The sequence below is a fragment of the Silene latifolia genome, chromosome 3 (genome assembly GCF_048544455.1).
Source record: "Silene latifolia isolate original U9 population chromosome 3, ASM4854445v1, whole genome shotgun sequence".
Taxonomy (NCBI): Eukaryota; Viridiplantae; Streptophyta; class Magnoliopsida; order Caryophyllales; family Caryophyllaceae; genus Silene; species Silene latifolia.
The window spans coordinates 2,922,282-2,937,705 of record NC_133528.1 but is presented as its reverse complement, the minus strand read 5'-3'; the positions used below and the strand labels follow the sequence as shown (position 1 = coordinate 2,937,705).

The 15,424-nt window shown below is 36.7% G+C and overlaps 1 protein-coding gene and 1 long non-coding RNA gene across 8 annotated transcripts in view; one reads left to right on the top strand and one right to left on the bottom strand.

Annotated features, from left to right (window-relative positions):
- Positions 1 to 14,257, top strand: part of LOC141646756 (ribonuclease H2 subunit A) — a 62,818-nt gene extending 48,561 nt beyond the window's left edge. Inside the window, exons 1-10 of one of the 7 annotated variants that reach the window (XM_074454694.1) lie at positions 3,578 to 3,726; positions 4,789 to 4,917; positions 5,014 to 5,085; positions 6,270 to 6,393; positions 6,497 to 6,584; positions 7,350 to 7,487; positions 7,572 to 7,659; positions 7,752 to 7,872; positions 8,274 to 8,463; positions 13,872 to 14,257. In XM_074454694.1, the coding sequence (XP_074310795.1) occupies positions 4,824 to 4,917; positions 5,014 to 5,085; positions 6,270 to 6,393; positions 6,497 to 6,584; positions 7,350 to 7,487; positions 7,572 to 7,659; positions 7,752 to 7,872; positions 8,274 to 8,454 (906 nt within the window). In that variant the 5' untranslated portion in view covers positions 3,578 to 3,726; positions 4,789 to 4,823 and the 3' untranslated portion in view covers positions 8,455 to 8,463; positions 13,872 to 14,257. Of the gene's footprint in view, positions 1 to 3,577; positions 3,765 to 4,788; positions 4,918 to 5,013; positions 5,086 to 6,269; positions 6,394 to 6,496; positions 6,585 to 7,349; positions 7,488 to 7,571; positions 7,660 to 7,751; positions 7,873 to 8,273; positions 8,464 to 13,866 lie in introns of those variants that run through there. The other 6 variants (XM_074454699.1, XM_074454698.1, XM_074454695.1 and 3 more) reach the window with 6 other exon arrangements.
- Positions 13,662 to 15,424, bottom strand: LOC141646757 (uncharacterized). The gene is made up of 2 exons (XR_012545600.1): positions 15,074 to 15,424; positions 13,662 to 14,121 (listed from the first exon to the last, which is right to left on the bottom strand). It is a non-coding gene; the product is annotated as an uncharacterized LOC141646757 (long non-coding RNA).

Below are 15,424 nucleotides of genomic sequence, written 5' to 3'. Positions count from 1 at the left end.
AGTTTAATATTTATTATGCTATTTATTTGTATTCAATGTTTACAAATTCATTTTTCTTTTCATTTTTCTTTTTAAAATAAGAAATGGTGATATGGCTTGATAAATTGCTCTTTAATAATTGATTGGTGAAATATGATGCTTTGGATTCTCTTTTTATTATATTTATAGATTTTGTTTAATATATTTTGATTATATCATCTTAATTTAGTAAAATTAGCAAACCTAGATAATGAAATTCGGAGTACTCAGTATAAATAAATTAATGAAATCACATATAATAGAATAAACAACATTTAGATAGAAAAAAAGAATCAGTTGGTGGTTCTCAACAAGTTTATTCGAGCTTATTCAAGAAGATGTTGAATAAGCTTGTTGTAGCAGGTGGTTCTCTTGCGTAATTCGTTAGCCACCAACCCAGCTACAATAATTTGTATCACAAATGTTATGATAACGAATTACGCAAGAGAACCACCTGCTACAAAAATCCTAGTAACCATAAAAATTCAGGAAAATTTATTAAATCGACGTACACAGGGCTGGTGCAGCCTATGGTAGTCTCAGAACCTCCATTGAGCTTGAGAAAAACAAGCTTATTCAACATCTTCTTGATCTTCTCATTGTTCTGCTTAGCTGTCATTTCTATACACAGATCACGTATCAATACAAATCTCCAAGCAGAATATGCATTACTGGATTGATGATTGTTTATGTTACTGTGAGACCAAAAGGGCGCTAGCTCTTGACTTTTCATCTAAGTTTAAGTTTCTGTTTCCCTTCGGCAATTTATGCTCTTCGGTTCGATCTTTACGTTTGGATGACTTTTACGTAGAGTCATTGCCACTCAACCATCCCCTCCTCAGTAGGGGACGTTTGGCGCATTTTAAGGAGCTCCGAATATCAGAATGTACTGTCGAATCTTTTGGTCTTTCTCAATTTATCCAGCTCTCACCCAATCTTGAAGTATTGGTACTCCACGATGTTTCCTGTCTTGCCACTAATGGACTTTATTGATGGGTTAGATTAGGCAACATCAAATTCGTGCAAGTACACAACATCAGATAAGCTGCAATGGTGCTACATGGTTTGAATGTCAAAAAGTTGATAGTTAGTAACTGCAATGTGTATTTTAGGAGGCACCATGAATCTGTTAATCTGGAAAGTTTAATTAACCTCGATGACTTGTCTATCTTCATATCTGATTTTCGCTTGAGGAAGAGGTTGAGGTTTAGCCGGTGCATAGATTTAGGCACTTGGAATTGTAAAAGTCCTGTAATTTTGAAGTACGAGGCTACTTTTGATGACTACAGGTAAACTTCATATCTCTTGATGTTCTTTTATACAATACTATGTTATGCACTTGGGTGAGGTTTACTGACTTTCAGCTTTATTCACTACTACTATAAATATTTATTGTTAGTTGTACTTTAAGCTCACCAAGTCTTCCAACTCTTTCGATAGGACCTTTTCTGATGAGTCGTGCTAGTTCGTGTTTTACTTACTCTTAAATACGACCCATCCTCAAATGAGCACAACATCGATGGAAAGGGGTAGTAAGGACTAAGGTGTAATACATGAACTAGTAGTTGGCCTCTTCTGCCTCTTTGGCTAAGTTCGGTCAGTGTATTTGAGCAAGAAATATGATTCTACTACACATTAGTATACGGATGTTTAGAGGACAAGGAGTAGCATCAATGTTCACTTTATTTCTTTGTCTTGAAGATACCTTCACCATCTAAATGTTGGTGCCCTTTTGCAGGAGTGATCGTCAATTCCAAGGGTGAAATGAAAGGTAATCAATATTCTCCTTTTGCAACAGTTGTGATCATCCTGGTACCAGTAGTGAAAGTATTCTAATCGACCATTATTTGTCATCTGTGTTCAATACCGGTGTACTCTGTTGATTCGTTGTTAATGCCAATGTTTCAGGATCCGCTATCACTGGTCTTATCGGTAGGGAGTGTGCTGATCTATGGCCAAGGATGGCTAGTGCTGCCAATACTATTGTATAGGGAAGGTTGTCTTAAGTAGTGACAATTTTGTTTCTATGTTGTATGCGTGGAATCGAACATATGGTTTCTGTTTGTGTCACCAGAATATCTTTGATATGGATTGTTGCTATCAGTCATCGTTGTGGTTATCTATCTTTTCTTTCGGATGGAACACATTTTTCGTTGAGTTGCTTAACCAAATAGATGATAGATGAACCATCTTAACCAAAACCTTAAGGTGATGGTTGAGGCCCAACTATTATAAATATTCCTATTACACTCCCTCACTCAAATGCCCGTTGGGCTTGAAGAGTGGTTAGTTGTGCACCGGCTCCCCCGTATCGTATGCTGGGTTTCCACTACGAGGACCTACAATCACACTGGCTCTGATACCATGATAGATGAACCATCTCAACCAAAACCTTAAGGTGATGGTTGAGGTCCAACTATTATTATTATTCCTATTAATAGACGATTTCCTTATTTCAAAGGTTTTGTGAGGTTTTTAGGCAATTGCTTGCTAGGGCTGAGTCATTGTATTTTCCAGTCCTATGTTCTTTCGGGATTTGTGTCATTGTGGTTTTAAAGTTGCTTGATGGAATTTAATATATGCCTTATGGACACACGTTATAAAAAGGGTTATTTCATAACAATAATCCATCCTATTGGTGGTCTGCAACAATCACTTCATCCTATCAATAATCCCAATTAAATCCATCCTAAGCACCATACCTTCTAATAACGAACCAGATGATATTTTTTTTAAGTTTATATTGCAATATTTGATAGTTTTTGGACAACCTAGCTGGTATATCTAAAGTTTATGTATAATATTTTCAAGTTATGAATCTAGAACTTGGTTTATTTGATACACATAAACACCACAAAATATCAGTTGGTTCGTTATTAAAAGGTATGGTGTTTAGGTTGGATTTAATTGGGATTATTGATAGGATGGAGTGATTATTGCAGACCACCAATAGGATGGATTATTGTTATGAAATAACCCTAAAAATTATATAAAGTACTGATTATGTTAGAGTAAATATCTATTTCTTTGGGACAAACTTCAATGAAACGACAGTCAATCACAAATCCTTAAATGAGAATTATATTTTGCCACTTACTGAAATTATATACGGCATTTTCTGTAAGTGCAAATCACGAATTGGCTATTTCGATACACACATGTTAGATAGATCAATTCTACCGTTCTACGGTATTTCATTGTATCAACTATCAAGTCCACTTGCGTATATCTTTTTACAATACAAAACTTATAAAAGTGGAAAATAGATAACATCGACTAATAGTTAAAATTCATCGATAATGTATAAGTATAAATTTATGTTTAATCAATTTGAAAATAGATTAAACATCATCAGGAAACCCTTTACACTGGAAAAGTGTCAACCACCAGAGACCGAAATATCCGCCACGAGTCCACCATCACCGAGGCATTCTTAAAGTGATAAAACGATTTTATTTCCGATTAACTACTTGGTAGTTGGTACGAATCGAACTCGCAAATCGAACCATTAACCATCTTATTTTAATCAAACCATAAAAATTTCGGATCCATTTTCTATAAACGGGTTATTATTTACTTATTTCATCCAAATGTGAAAGGTTCATCACTGCCGCCATTTTCCTCCAAACCCAGAATTTCCCGCCAAAATTTGCGATAATTTTCTTCGTTCACTGATTTAATCTCCGGATTATATCCGCAGAAGTCACTGTAAGTTCATCATCTTCGCTCCGATATTTCTCTAATTTGTATGTAATTTACGTTAATCGTTTATTCCTCTAATTTTGAAACCCTAATTCTGCAATTTTTCTATGTTAAATTGTATATAATTCAACTTTTAGTTGCTGTTTTTTAATTGAAATGCAGTTATCTATCTAATTATGTTGATTTTGTATGATTTTGCTCTCAATTTGCTTGATTTATGGCGTTTCACGAGCCTTTAATTGTTATGGATGCTTGAAGTCATTTGTGATAATTGGGGCGTAATTTTTTAAAAAGGATAATATTTAGATTTGAAGGTTGCATTAGCGTCTTATTTGATGGCAGCGGTAGTGGTGGTTGATGAATGAGTTGAGGAAATGGAAATTTGAAGTTAGGGGATAAATATGGGTCGGAATTTTAGAGTGGCGAACTAGTAATGCAATCTAAAGTAAGTAAGATTAAGAAAATAATTGACTAAAAAATTCGTATTTTTTATCGTTTTAGGGGGTGCTGTTGTCGGAGACTTTATTGGTGGGGGTGAAGGCTGTGGGATAGGAATTAGGAAGTAGGTCAGAAGCTTAGCTTTAAGAGTGAGAGGGAGCAGTAAGTGATCAATCTTCAAGGAATTATGAGTTGGTTTCGTAGAAGGTAGAACTGCAAACATATTCCTCGTTTAGACTAGGGTAGCTATAATGCCAGGGATGACGGGCTATCTGCATTATGCCATGGAAATTTAGGGGAGAGCTACTGTTAGTGTTTCTTTTTTACAGTAACAGTTACCATTCCAGGGAAGTAAGTTTTGCTATTGGCATTATGATTGGTCTAAACTAAGCTAGAACGACTTGTTAACTTAAGTGATATGACCTCAATGATAAGGCACGCAGTATTAACACACAATCACTAGAAGAATCTAAGTAGAGATTTACCCACTTCAATCCTGATACATATAATTATCACAGAAAATAATTTTTAAATGGTAACTGTGATCTAGTGAGTAGTGCAGACCAGAAGTATTCCTAAACTCATTTTTTCAAGAACTAACATGAACAAATTGGGCTTGTTCTACATCAGAATTCTACGTAGAGAAAGGGGGGAGATAGAGTGTAATGGGAGGAACAGATTCAGAGGCTGTATTACCGAAATGGGCGTCAGAGGCGTGTATGATGGGCATCGATGAAGCTGGAAGAGGACCTGTTCTAGGTTTTACCTCGTTTCTTCATTTTCTCTCATTATCTGGTTGTTGCTATTTTTTTGATTTCAACTAAATTTAGTGTTAATTCACTAATCTTTGTTCAGGGCCAATGGTGTATGGCTGCCTGTACTGTGCTGTCTCTTTCCAGAAAACGCTTGCCTCCTTGGAGTTTGCAGGTCTACTCCTTTTTCAATGATGCTTTTTTGTGTAGGATATTCAGTTAAATTATTGACTAATGATGTAGCTTAATTACTTATAGGCGGTGTATATTGATTGTCAAGGTGAAAATTGAAATGCTCTTCAATATTTGCTTCTTTATTTTATGGTGATGTTTTCTTTATCTAGTCCGTGATTTGTGAAATTCTTCCTTGAATACATTTCATGGATTTGGAGAAGTCTTTTAGTGCTTGCTATCAGTCGTGCTGACTGTTCAAACTGGAATTTTTTAAAACAGCTTTTACCCCTTACTCCTTAGTGTGATAAACTTGTAATGAAGGTTGACAATTTCGGCTTATTTCTTTGGATCCAATCGCTCATTGTTCGAACATTCTCATTACTTCTAACTCTGGACGTTAAAGGTTTTTTTTAGAGAAACTAGGGAAAATGTAAGGAGTCACATTCAGTGACGGAGAAGGACTATTGTCACATTGGGGTCTCATTTGTCTCAAGACCCCAAATTTTCGTCATTTTTGTAATTTTATCATATGAAGTGCAAGTGTACGCAAATATTTTTACTGATTTTATCCTTGAATTTGATAATTGAGAGTTTGAGACCTCACTTGCTAAATTTTCTAGTTAGCTCACTGGTCACAATATCTTGATGGTGTTTAGCAGATGTGGAAGTGTATAAGCATGTAACCTATCCCTGAAGTTGAACTTTATACGCATTGGCTATACATGGACAACTATCCTTAGTGATTTACTTGCTCTGAGATCTTTGAAGATGTGTTTTAAAATTGTCCCTTTGATAATAGATTGCGCCATATTAGGGTTGTTCAAAAGTAATTAGGCCTTTGAAAGTTGTGTTAAAAAATAATTCGAGTGAAATACAGGCGGCATTTCAATTATAGATAGTCTGTATGATGTTTGAATGCTTGATATCTTTGTTTCTACTTTATTAAATCTACCTCTTGTTCAAAATGTCCAACTTTTGGCTGGAATGGAGAAAGAATGGTTTTATGTGAAGGCTTATTCATTTTCTTACCTGATAGTAGTTGGTATCATACAGTTCTTTTTCCTGGTTTGCTGTGGTATGGGCCCTCTTCCGTGTAGAAGTCTCCTACTCTCCTCTTAGTCCTTGATAATTTCCTATCTCAGATCCATTGGTTGACCCTCTTTTGCGGCCTTCAATGTTGTGCAGATTCAAAAACTCTCAAGGAAGAGAAAAGGGAGGAATTATTTGAAGCATTGAAAGTTAATGACTCTATTGGATGGGCTGTTGATGTAATAGATCCCCGAGAACTATCAGCAAAAATGCTGAAGAAGTAAGCCATGAGTTTGATTCATCTTTTTCTTATATCCAATATTTTCAAATATGTGGTCTGTGACACGAACATTCATTCTGTCTTAACCTTGTATCTCGGCCAGGAATAAGATAAACCTTAATGAAATATCACACGACTCAGCAATTGGCCTTGTTACTACTGTGCTCAGTATGGGAGTACTCCTCACCCAGGTATGTCAATCCTATTTTTGAGATTGTTTCTTAAAAGGGCATGTAGACGTGGAAATTTCGACTGTGATATTTAACTTTGAAAAATGTTTATATAACATTGCAGTAATAAGAGCGTCTGGAGCCAGCTTTAATACCATGCCATGGCCCATTGACAATTAACATGCATTACCACGATTTACGAACAAGAGTTTAATCCAAAACCGAAATAGATGTCATAGGTTTAGTAATCTTAAGACATGGTGTTGATGTAACTTCATATTCGAGATCCTCCTCCTTTTACTAAAAGTTACTGGGTGTATAATTGTACACATATTTATATAGGTTTGTCACCTTAGGGAAGCAATGTTCAATTTAGATTTAAAATTGGTTGTGTTCCCATGATCTTATCATGATGCAACTATTAATTAACTTTCCAAATTATTTGTGAGGGCTGGTTAAAACCTCCAATTATAACATTTAACGTAGTTCGCGCTGCTGCAAACAGGAGCACCTACTTTGTTGCTCTAAGAATTCCATTCAGTCAGCTCTTGGGTGCAATATTAGCCATATAGTAGTCACTACTCACTATTTACCATTTCCATTGTTTCATGAATCAACTGCTTCATGGCCCATAAAATTTAGGATTACAATCACAGGTTCTTGGCCCCTGATTTGACCGTGATCCATAGCACTAAATATATGTTTTAAATCATGAATGTTATGCAGCAGGATGCATATCTGTACCTTCCCCCAGAGTTATATGGGTGAAATGATTTCCTTTTGTAGGTTTATGTAGATACAGTTGGTGATCCTGAAAAGTATCAAACCAAATTATCTGAAAGGTTTCCTTCCATCAAATTTGTGGTCGCCAAGAAAGCAGACAGTCTCTATCCTGTCGTTAGTGGAGCCAGCATTGTAGCGAAGGTAATTGCATGTCTCTTCATAACTTTTCTGGTATTTAGACTGGAGATGATCGTCACAGCTTTTATTTTATTTCTGAATCACAAGGTTACCAGGGATCGAGCTTTGCGTAGCTGGGCCTTTGATGAATCAGCCGAAAATATGCACAGGAATTTTGGTTCTGGGTATCCTGGAGGTATAGTGCTAAAGCTTTTCACCATAAGTACTCTTAGTTGAGCTTTTTTTTTTTTTAATATGTTTTGAGTAATTGGTTGTGCTAATGTGCAGATCCTGAAACAAAGGCATGGCTGGAGCATCATAAACAGTCTGTTTTTGGATTCCCAACACTGGTGCGATTCAGCTGGGGCACTTGCACGTCATACTTCAAGGACGGAGTCGAAGTAATATGGTTAGTCTAACTGAAATTTGTTAAGTGGTCTATTGCTTGCTTTGTTTTTATGTTCAAAAGAAGCCAAAAGCATCCTTGCAAAATGAATAGTTAAGCTAGCTAGTCTTCTTTGAGTTAAGTAGTGGTCATTATTAAACAGCCTCTAGGCTCTAACACAGAGTAAGGCTGCGTATATGTGAACTCCACTTACCCTGCTATTTGCAGGAGCCCTTGAGGCATTGGGGTCTCGATCTAAAATTAGTTTGACTGGAAACTAAGTTTATGCCTGTATAAGACTATAAGCTACATAGCAGAAGCTAAACTAATTTAGCTGTTATATATACAGTAAAATCAACTTGGTTGTGATGCTGTGTAATAGTTATGCAGTATTCACTAAGTAAAGATCGCTGCATTTTGGGCAGGGACTCTGATGATGCCTTGGAAGAGAATGGTGTAGCTAACAAGAACGGTAAGCGGCAGCTCAAACTAAGCAGTCTTGGTTTCACAGGAAGCAAGAAGAATAGTGAGGAAATCGAGTCCAGTGGTAAAGGTCGCTGCAAGTTTTTTCAGGCTCGCAAGCTTGAACAGCTAACGCAATTCTAATATATGTAGGTATGACATCTTACATTCTTACTACCAGCTTTTACAAAATTCTCTTATCTGAAAAGCTGTTCTGTGTTACTGGCTTACTGCTGTATAAGATGACTATACTTTTGACCGTCTAATATTACTCGTTGATTGAGAATACGGGATATGTAATTTTGTTAATTTCAATGCTATATTGCTATATGAAGTCCTGTTAACCTGAACTGCAACTCAGGAGCCAAGACACAGAAATCAGGACGAATGATAGTCTAGTAATATTATGAATAGTTGAGCAGATATGCAACTTGTCAGTTTATTATTTAAATGGTATTCGGTCCATCAACTCACTTTTCAGAGCTACGGTTGATGATAATTTAGCTGGTAGTCCATAATTGTTGGTGTATAGGGGAGTATAGGAAGTAGAGTGGAGATTAGTTAGTTTATTTAGTTGATTAGTTGAAGGTTGATTAGTTGGTGTTTAGTTTGAAGGAATTAGTTTTTGTATTAATTTGTTGTGAATTTGTTGGATACACTTGGTTCTACTTGGGTTCATTGAAATGGGAGAGGAGGTCCTCTATTTATAGAGCTCCTCCTCCTTCTCCTACATCCTAAGAACACTCTAGAATATGACATTCTAGAGTGGCCTACACACGGAACTCTCTAGAGTTCCTTACCACTTATATACATGTCTAGAAGGTTCTAGGTTGTTCTACATAAATCTAGAACATACATGACTCTTTTAGATTCTTCTAGACTCTTCTAGACTATTCTAGATATTTCTACATTATTCTAGCACATTCCGGATAAATCTAGAATATTCCGGAAACTTCTAGAATACACTAAAAGTCTCATACTTCAACACTCCTCCTTGAGACTTTTGGTGTAACACTTAGCTTGAACATTCCTCTTCTTTTCCTTTTTTCTTTTGTATCGCCAAACTCGGAGGTTGCTCAATGTACGTCTCCTCCTCGAGCTGGTAGCATGACGAACAACTGGAGCAAATGTATCTTCGGAGTGAATTCCATCTTGTTGTGAATATCCTTTGCCGATCATTCTTGCTTTGTGCTTATTGATAGAGCCATTAGGATTCAACTTAGTTTTATAAACCCATTTTACACCAATTACCTTTCGATCTCTTGGCTTGTCAACCAACTCCTTTATCATATTTATCTCCTTCTCCATAGGTTTTTGCCACTCCTTCTGTTTGGAAGCCTCGTCAAAGTTTTTTGGCTCCTCAAAAGTGAAGTAGCATCTTTCGCACTCTTCTATATCTTGAATGGAGAGACATTCTACATAAATTTCAGAGAGATTTCTCTTACCTTGTGCTCTTGTAACATTCTCCACATTGTCATTCGGGGATGGAGAATGACCTTTAGGAGTTGATGGAGGAATAGTAGAATCATTGTTGTTGGTTGTGTCCTCATTAACTTGTGGATCCTGGTGATGATCAGGGAGTAAGGTCACATTTGTTTCTACCTTCTTTTCCTCCCAGGTCACATTTGTTTCTACATTTGTTTCTACCTTCTTTTCCTCCCAGGTCACATTTGTTTCTACCTTCTTTTCCTCCCAATGCCTGGCTGCTTCATGGGAAGATGTATCTTCGAAAGAAGATTCTTGAGTCTTGAACTTCTGATCATGGGCGTGTAAAGATTCAATTAGCTCTGTCACGGTGAGCTTCGATAGATCCCTTGATTCTTTAATAATAGTGACAATCATGTCGAATTTTTTTGTCAAAGTTGTGAGAATTTTCTGCACAATCCTCGTTTCAGCGACTTCTTCACCATATATTTTCATTTGGTTAATTATCTCCATTACTCTCCAAGTGTAGGTTGTTATGTCTTCATTCTCCCCCATTTCCAAATTTTCGAAATGTTTTCTTAAGGCAATAAGACGTAATGCCCTTATCCTTTCATCACCATAGAATTCTTTTTGGAGTATATCCCATGCTTCTTTTGCGGTAGAAGCCCACATTATTTTTGGAAAAATGATCTCCAAAACGGTATCAAAGATGAAACACAGGGCTTTGACGTCATTTATTTCATCTTCTTTTATTTTCTTTAAGGTGGCTTCGGTGGTTCGAACACCTTCTTGTTGTTTTTGGGGACCATTTTCCACTATCTCCCATAGTGCATTTGCTCTTAAGAAGAGCTTCATTTTAATGCACCAATGGTCATAATTTTCTCCTCTAAATAAATCTAGAAAATCTAGAGGAGCGGGTAATAGAGTGTTTGATGCGGAAGCCATAGTTTTATTTTGTTGCCCTAAGATCTTTAGAGCTCTTGATACCACTTGTTGGTGTATAGGGGAGTATAGGAAGTAGAGTGGAGATTAGTTAGTTTATTTAGTTGATTAGTTGAAGGTTGATTAGTTGGTGTTTAGTTTGAAGGAATTAGTTTTTGTATTAATTTGTTGTGAATTTGTTGGATACACTTGGTTCCACTTGGGTTCATTGAAATGGGAGAGGAGGTCCTCTATTTATAGAGCTCCTCCTCCTTCTCCTACATCCTAAGAACACTCTAGAATATGACATTCTAGAGTGGCCTACACACGGAACTCTCTAGAGTTCCTTACCACTTATATACATGTCTAGAAGGTTCTAGGTTGTTCTACATAAATCTAGAACATACATGACTCTTTTAGATTCTTCTAGACTCTTCTAGACTATTCTAGATATTTCTACATTATTCTAGCACATTAGGATAAATCTAGAATATTAGGAAACTTCTAGAATACACTAAAAGTCTCATACTTCAACACTCCTCCTTGAGACTTTTGGTGTAACACTTAGCTTGAACATTCCTCTTCTTTTCCTTTTTTCTTTTGTATCGCCAAACTCGGAGGTTGCTCAATGTACGTCTCCTCCTCGAGCTGGTAGCATGACGAACAACTGGAGCAAATGTATCTTCGGAGTGAATTCCATCTTGTTGTGAATATCCTTTGCCGATCATTCTTGCTTTGTGCTTATTGATAGAGCCATTAGGATTCAACTTAGTTTTATAAACCCATTTTACACCAATTACCTTTCGATCTCTTGGCTTGTCAACCAACTCCTTTATCATATTTATCTCCTTCTCCATAGGTTTTTGCCACTCCTACATTTGGAAGCCTCGTCAAAGTTTTTTGGCTCCTCAAAAGTGAAGTAGCATCTTTCGCACTCTTCTATATCTTGAATGGAGAGACATTCTACATAAATTTCAGAGAGATTTCTCTTACCTTGTGCTCTTGTAACATTCTCCACATTGTCATTCGGGGATGGAGAATGACCTTTAGGAGTTGATGGAGGAATAGTAGAATCATTGTTGTTGGTTGTGTCCTCATTAACTTGTGGATCCTGGTGATGATCAGGGAGTAAGGTCACATTTGTTTCTACCTTCTTTTCCTCCCAGGTCACATTTGTTTCTACATTTGTTTCTACCTTCTTTTCCTCCCAGGTCACATTTGTTTCTACCTTCTTTTCCTCCCAATGCCTGGCTGCTTCATGGGAAGATGTATCTTCGAAAGAAGATTCTTGAGTCTTGAACTTCTGATCATGGGCGTGTAAAGATTCAATTAGCTCTGTCACGGTGAGCTTCGATAGATCCCTTGATTCTTTAATAATAGTGACAATCATGTCGAATTTTTTTGTCAAAGTTGTGAGAATTTTCTGCACAATCCTCGTTTCAGCGACTTCTTCACCATATATTTTCATTTGGTTAATTATCTCCATTACTCTCCAAGTGTAGGTTGTTATGTCTTCATTCTCCCCCATTTCCAAATTTTCGAAATGTTTTCTTAAGGCAATAAGACGTAATGCCCTTATCCTTTCATCACCATAGAATTCTTTTTGGAGTATATCCCATGCTTCTTTTGCGGTAGAAGCCCACATTATTTTTGGAAAAATGATCTCCGAAACGGTATCAAAGATGAAACACAGGGCTTTGACGTCATTTATTTCATCTTCTTTTATTTTCTTTAAGGTGGCTTCGGTGGTTCGAACACCTTCTTGTTGTTTTTGGGGACCATTTTCCACTATCTCCCATAGTGCATTTGCTCTTAAGAAGAGCTTCATTTTAATGCACCAATGGTCATAATTTTCTCCTCTAAATAAATCTAGAAAATCTAGAGGAGCGGGTAATAGAGTGTTTGATGCGGAAGCCATAGTTTTATTTTGTTGCCCTAAGATCTTTAGAGCTCTTGATACCACTTGTTGGTGTATAGGGGAGTATAGGAAGTAGAGTGGAGATTAGTTAGTTTATTTAGTTGATTAGTTGAAGGTTGATTAGTTGGTGTTTAGTTTGAAGGAATTAGTTTTTGTATTAATTTGTTGTGAATTTGTTGGATACACTTGGTTCCACTTGGGTTCATTGAAATGGGAGAGGAGGTCCTCTATTTATAGAGCTCCTCCTCCTTCTCCTACATCTAAAACACTCAGAATATGACATTAGAGAGTGGTTTACACACACTGAACTCTCAGAGTTCCTTACCATTTATATACATGTCTAGAAGGTTCTAGGTTGTTGTACATAAATCTAGAACATACATGACTCTTTTAGATTCTTCTAGACTCTTCTAGACTATTCTAGATATTTCTACATTATTCTAGCACATTCCGGATAAATCTAGAATATTCCGGAAACTTCTAGAATACACTAAAAGTCTCATACTTCAACAATAATGACTGATTAACTATCATAAAGGTTGTTTGCTGTTTATTTAGGCAGTGTCAAAATGATTGCTGATTCACTGACTATGACAGTGCTTTTGTTTACTGTCAGTGTATGTGATCGGCATATTCCTGCCAATTGGTGAATGAGAGTAGTTTTCTAATGGAGATTTTTAATCCAGCCCTTCCTGTAAATGGTAGCTATTGTTTTAGCATTATTGTTATTGTATGGCTTTGATATGTGCATATGACGTAGCACGATACTGGCCGCTAGTTTCTCTAGTTGGACTATTGGAGTATTTCACCGAGATTATTGGCCCACATTATCTGAAACCCAGAGTTGCAAGGTTTTCGGGTAAACATATGCTGTTTTTAGATAGTATGGTGTCACTTAAAATTGAATTTTGACCTGTTCTTTTATACATTTACATTCCGACCCTGTTCTTTTTTTTTTCCCTCTAAAATTACTCTTTATACAGCCTTGATACGCAGCATATGCTGAATTATGGATTTGTGGATACATGTACATTCCAATAATGCAATTTCAGCATTATTTTTCCTGTCATAAGGTGAATAGATTAGTAAAAATAGATATAGAATTTACTTTTAAAACAACAATAAATAATGGGTTTCGCTGTATTGAATTTTTCACATAAGAACCCTATTGACTTACCAAATACCAATTACAAATTTACAATCACAGCCAAACTGCAATTCTTTTGACATATATGAATCCAATGGTGTTCTCTTTTCTTTTCTTGCTGTGACGCTGTCTTTCCTGTTTCAAGTCCAGATGTGCAACGAGAGACATAGAGATAAATAGATGGCTACTGTTAGCAAGCTGAAGTTGTAGGAGGGACTGTTCATGGCCGCTCCCTTATGGTGGTGACTATGATGAGTATTTGCTGTACCAGCTCCACCAAAAGGTCTTCCTGGTTGTGTGCTGGATGATGATTCACCATATCCATCCCCGGTGCCACCGCTGCTGCCACCACCTTCACCACCACTGTGGCCAGTTCTGGTACTCTGCACTAGCCCATCTCCTGTTTGTTTGAATCGAGGATTTTTTTTATTAACTGTTTAACTGAAAACTTGCTATTATATTCTTTCTCATACATGTCCGCATTCTCTCTTTCTAGAGCTTCAACTCGATTTATTAGAGAATCGGTTCTTTTTAAAGTTTGTTTGTCATTCCAAGTTTAGCGCTGCCATTTGAGTATGAGTAACATTACGAAGATGCACAAAGATTAGGATAAACCAGGGCTGGTGTTTATTCAAGTTTAATTATTTTCAAATCCAAGCTTTTTGCATATAGACTAGCAGTATGCACCTGATCAGCTATCTACTGTTTATGCAGAATTTTCAACTTGTGTTTCTGGGTAAATAGCCAAAACCAAATAGTGGATATATATGAAGTTGACCCAATTCCAAAACTCGAGTTGACACCTAAATAGATTGAAACCGAATATCACCCGAAGCCTACTGAATTTGATTAAACATTGGTGGACCGTGGACCTAGTTTTGTTCTTACCCGGATAAACCGATTCTATACCACAAGATCCAAGGATGAGCTGATATAAACTGACTTGAATTGACTAGAAATAACTAATTTGAAACTGTACTCTGTGTTTATCTATCTACTGACAAATATTTTATACATCGTTCGACATGACCTTTAACATTTCAAATAGGGAATGGCTATCTATATGGATAGATGCCACAAAAAGAAGAATGCCTAGGGAATGGCTATCTATATGGGGTAGTATTAACCCATTATACACTTAAGAGTTAAGATGGATATGGCCGTCTTAAGGGAGACCGACTCTTAACAGTTTGACACGCACTTGAAGTAAAATGACGTGGCGCACACTCGACCCTAATGACCTATTTGCCAAGTCTAGCTCTGCCCTGTTGTAGTAGCATTGTCGATTGTACCTTTTATGACAGCCAAAAGGAACGACTCATAATATGATGAGAATATGGATATATAAATACCTGAAATCGCGCTTCTATCAGAAGTAGAAGAAGAATACTGTGCCAAAAGCACGAGAGAGAAGACGACTAAGAAGAAAGCAGCCTTATAGATCCCCATAACACAACTCCAATAGAATATTAGCTTCTGTTCACTATGTGCTCACTGCGTGTCTGCGTGCGAACTATTCTTTCGCCTTTTACTAGAGAATATTAGCTTCTGTTGTGCTGATGTTGTTGATTTATGTGGGTATGCCTTTACAATAGGTGGATAAGAACAGCAAAAGAATACAAGGTACGAAGTTGCAGCACTAATAGAAAGTGTAAAGTATACTCTACTTGGGTTGGTTCTTGTCTGTCTTTTTGCTTTCTTCT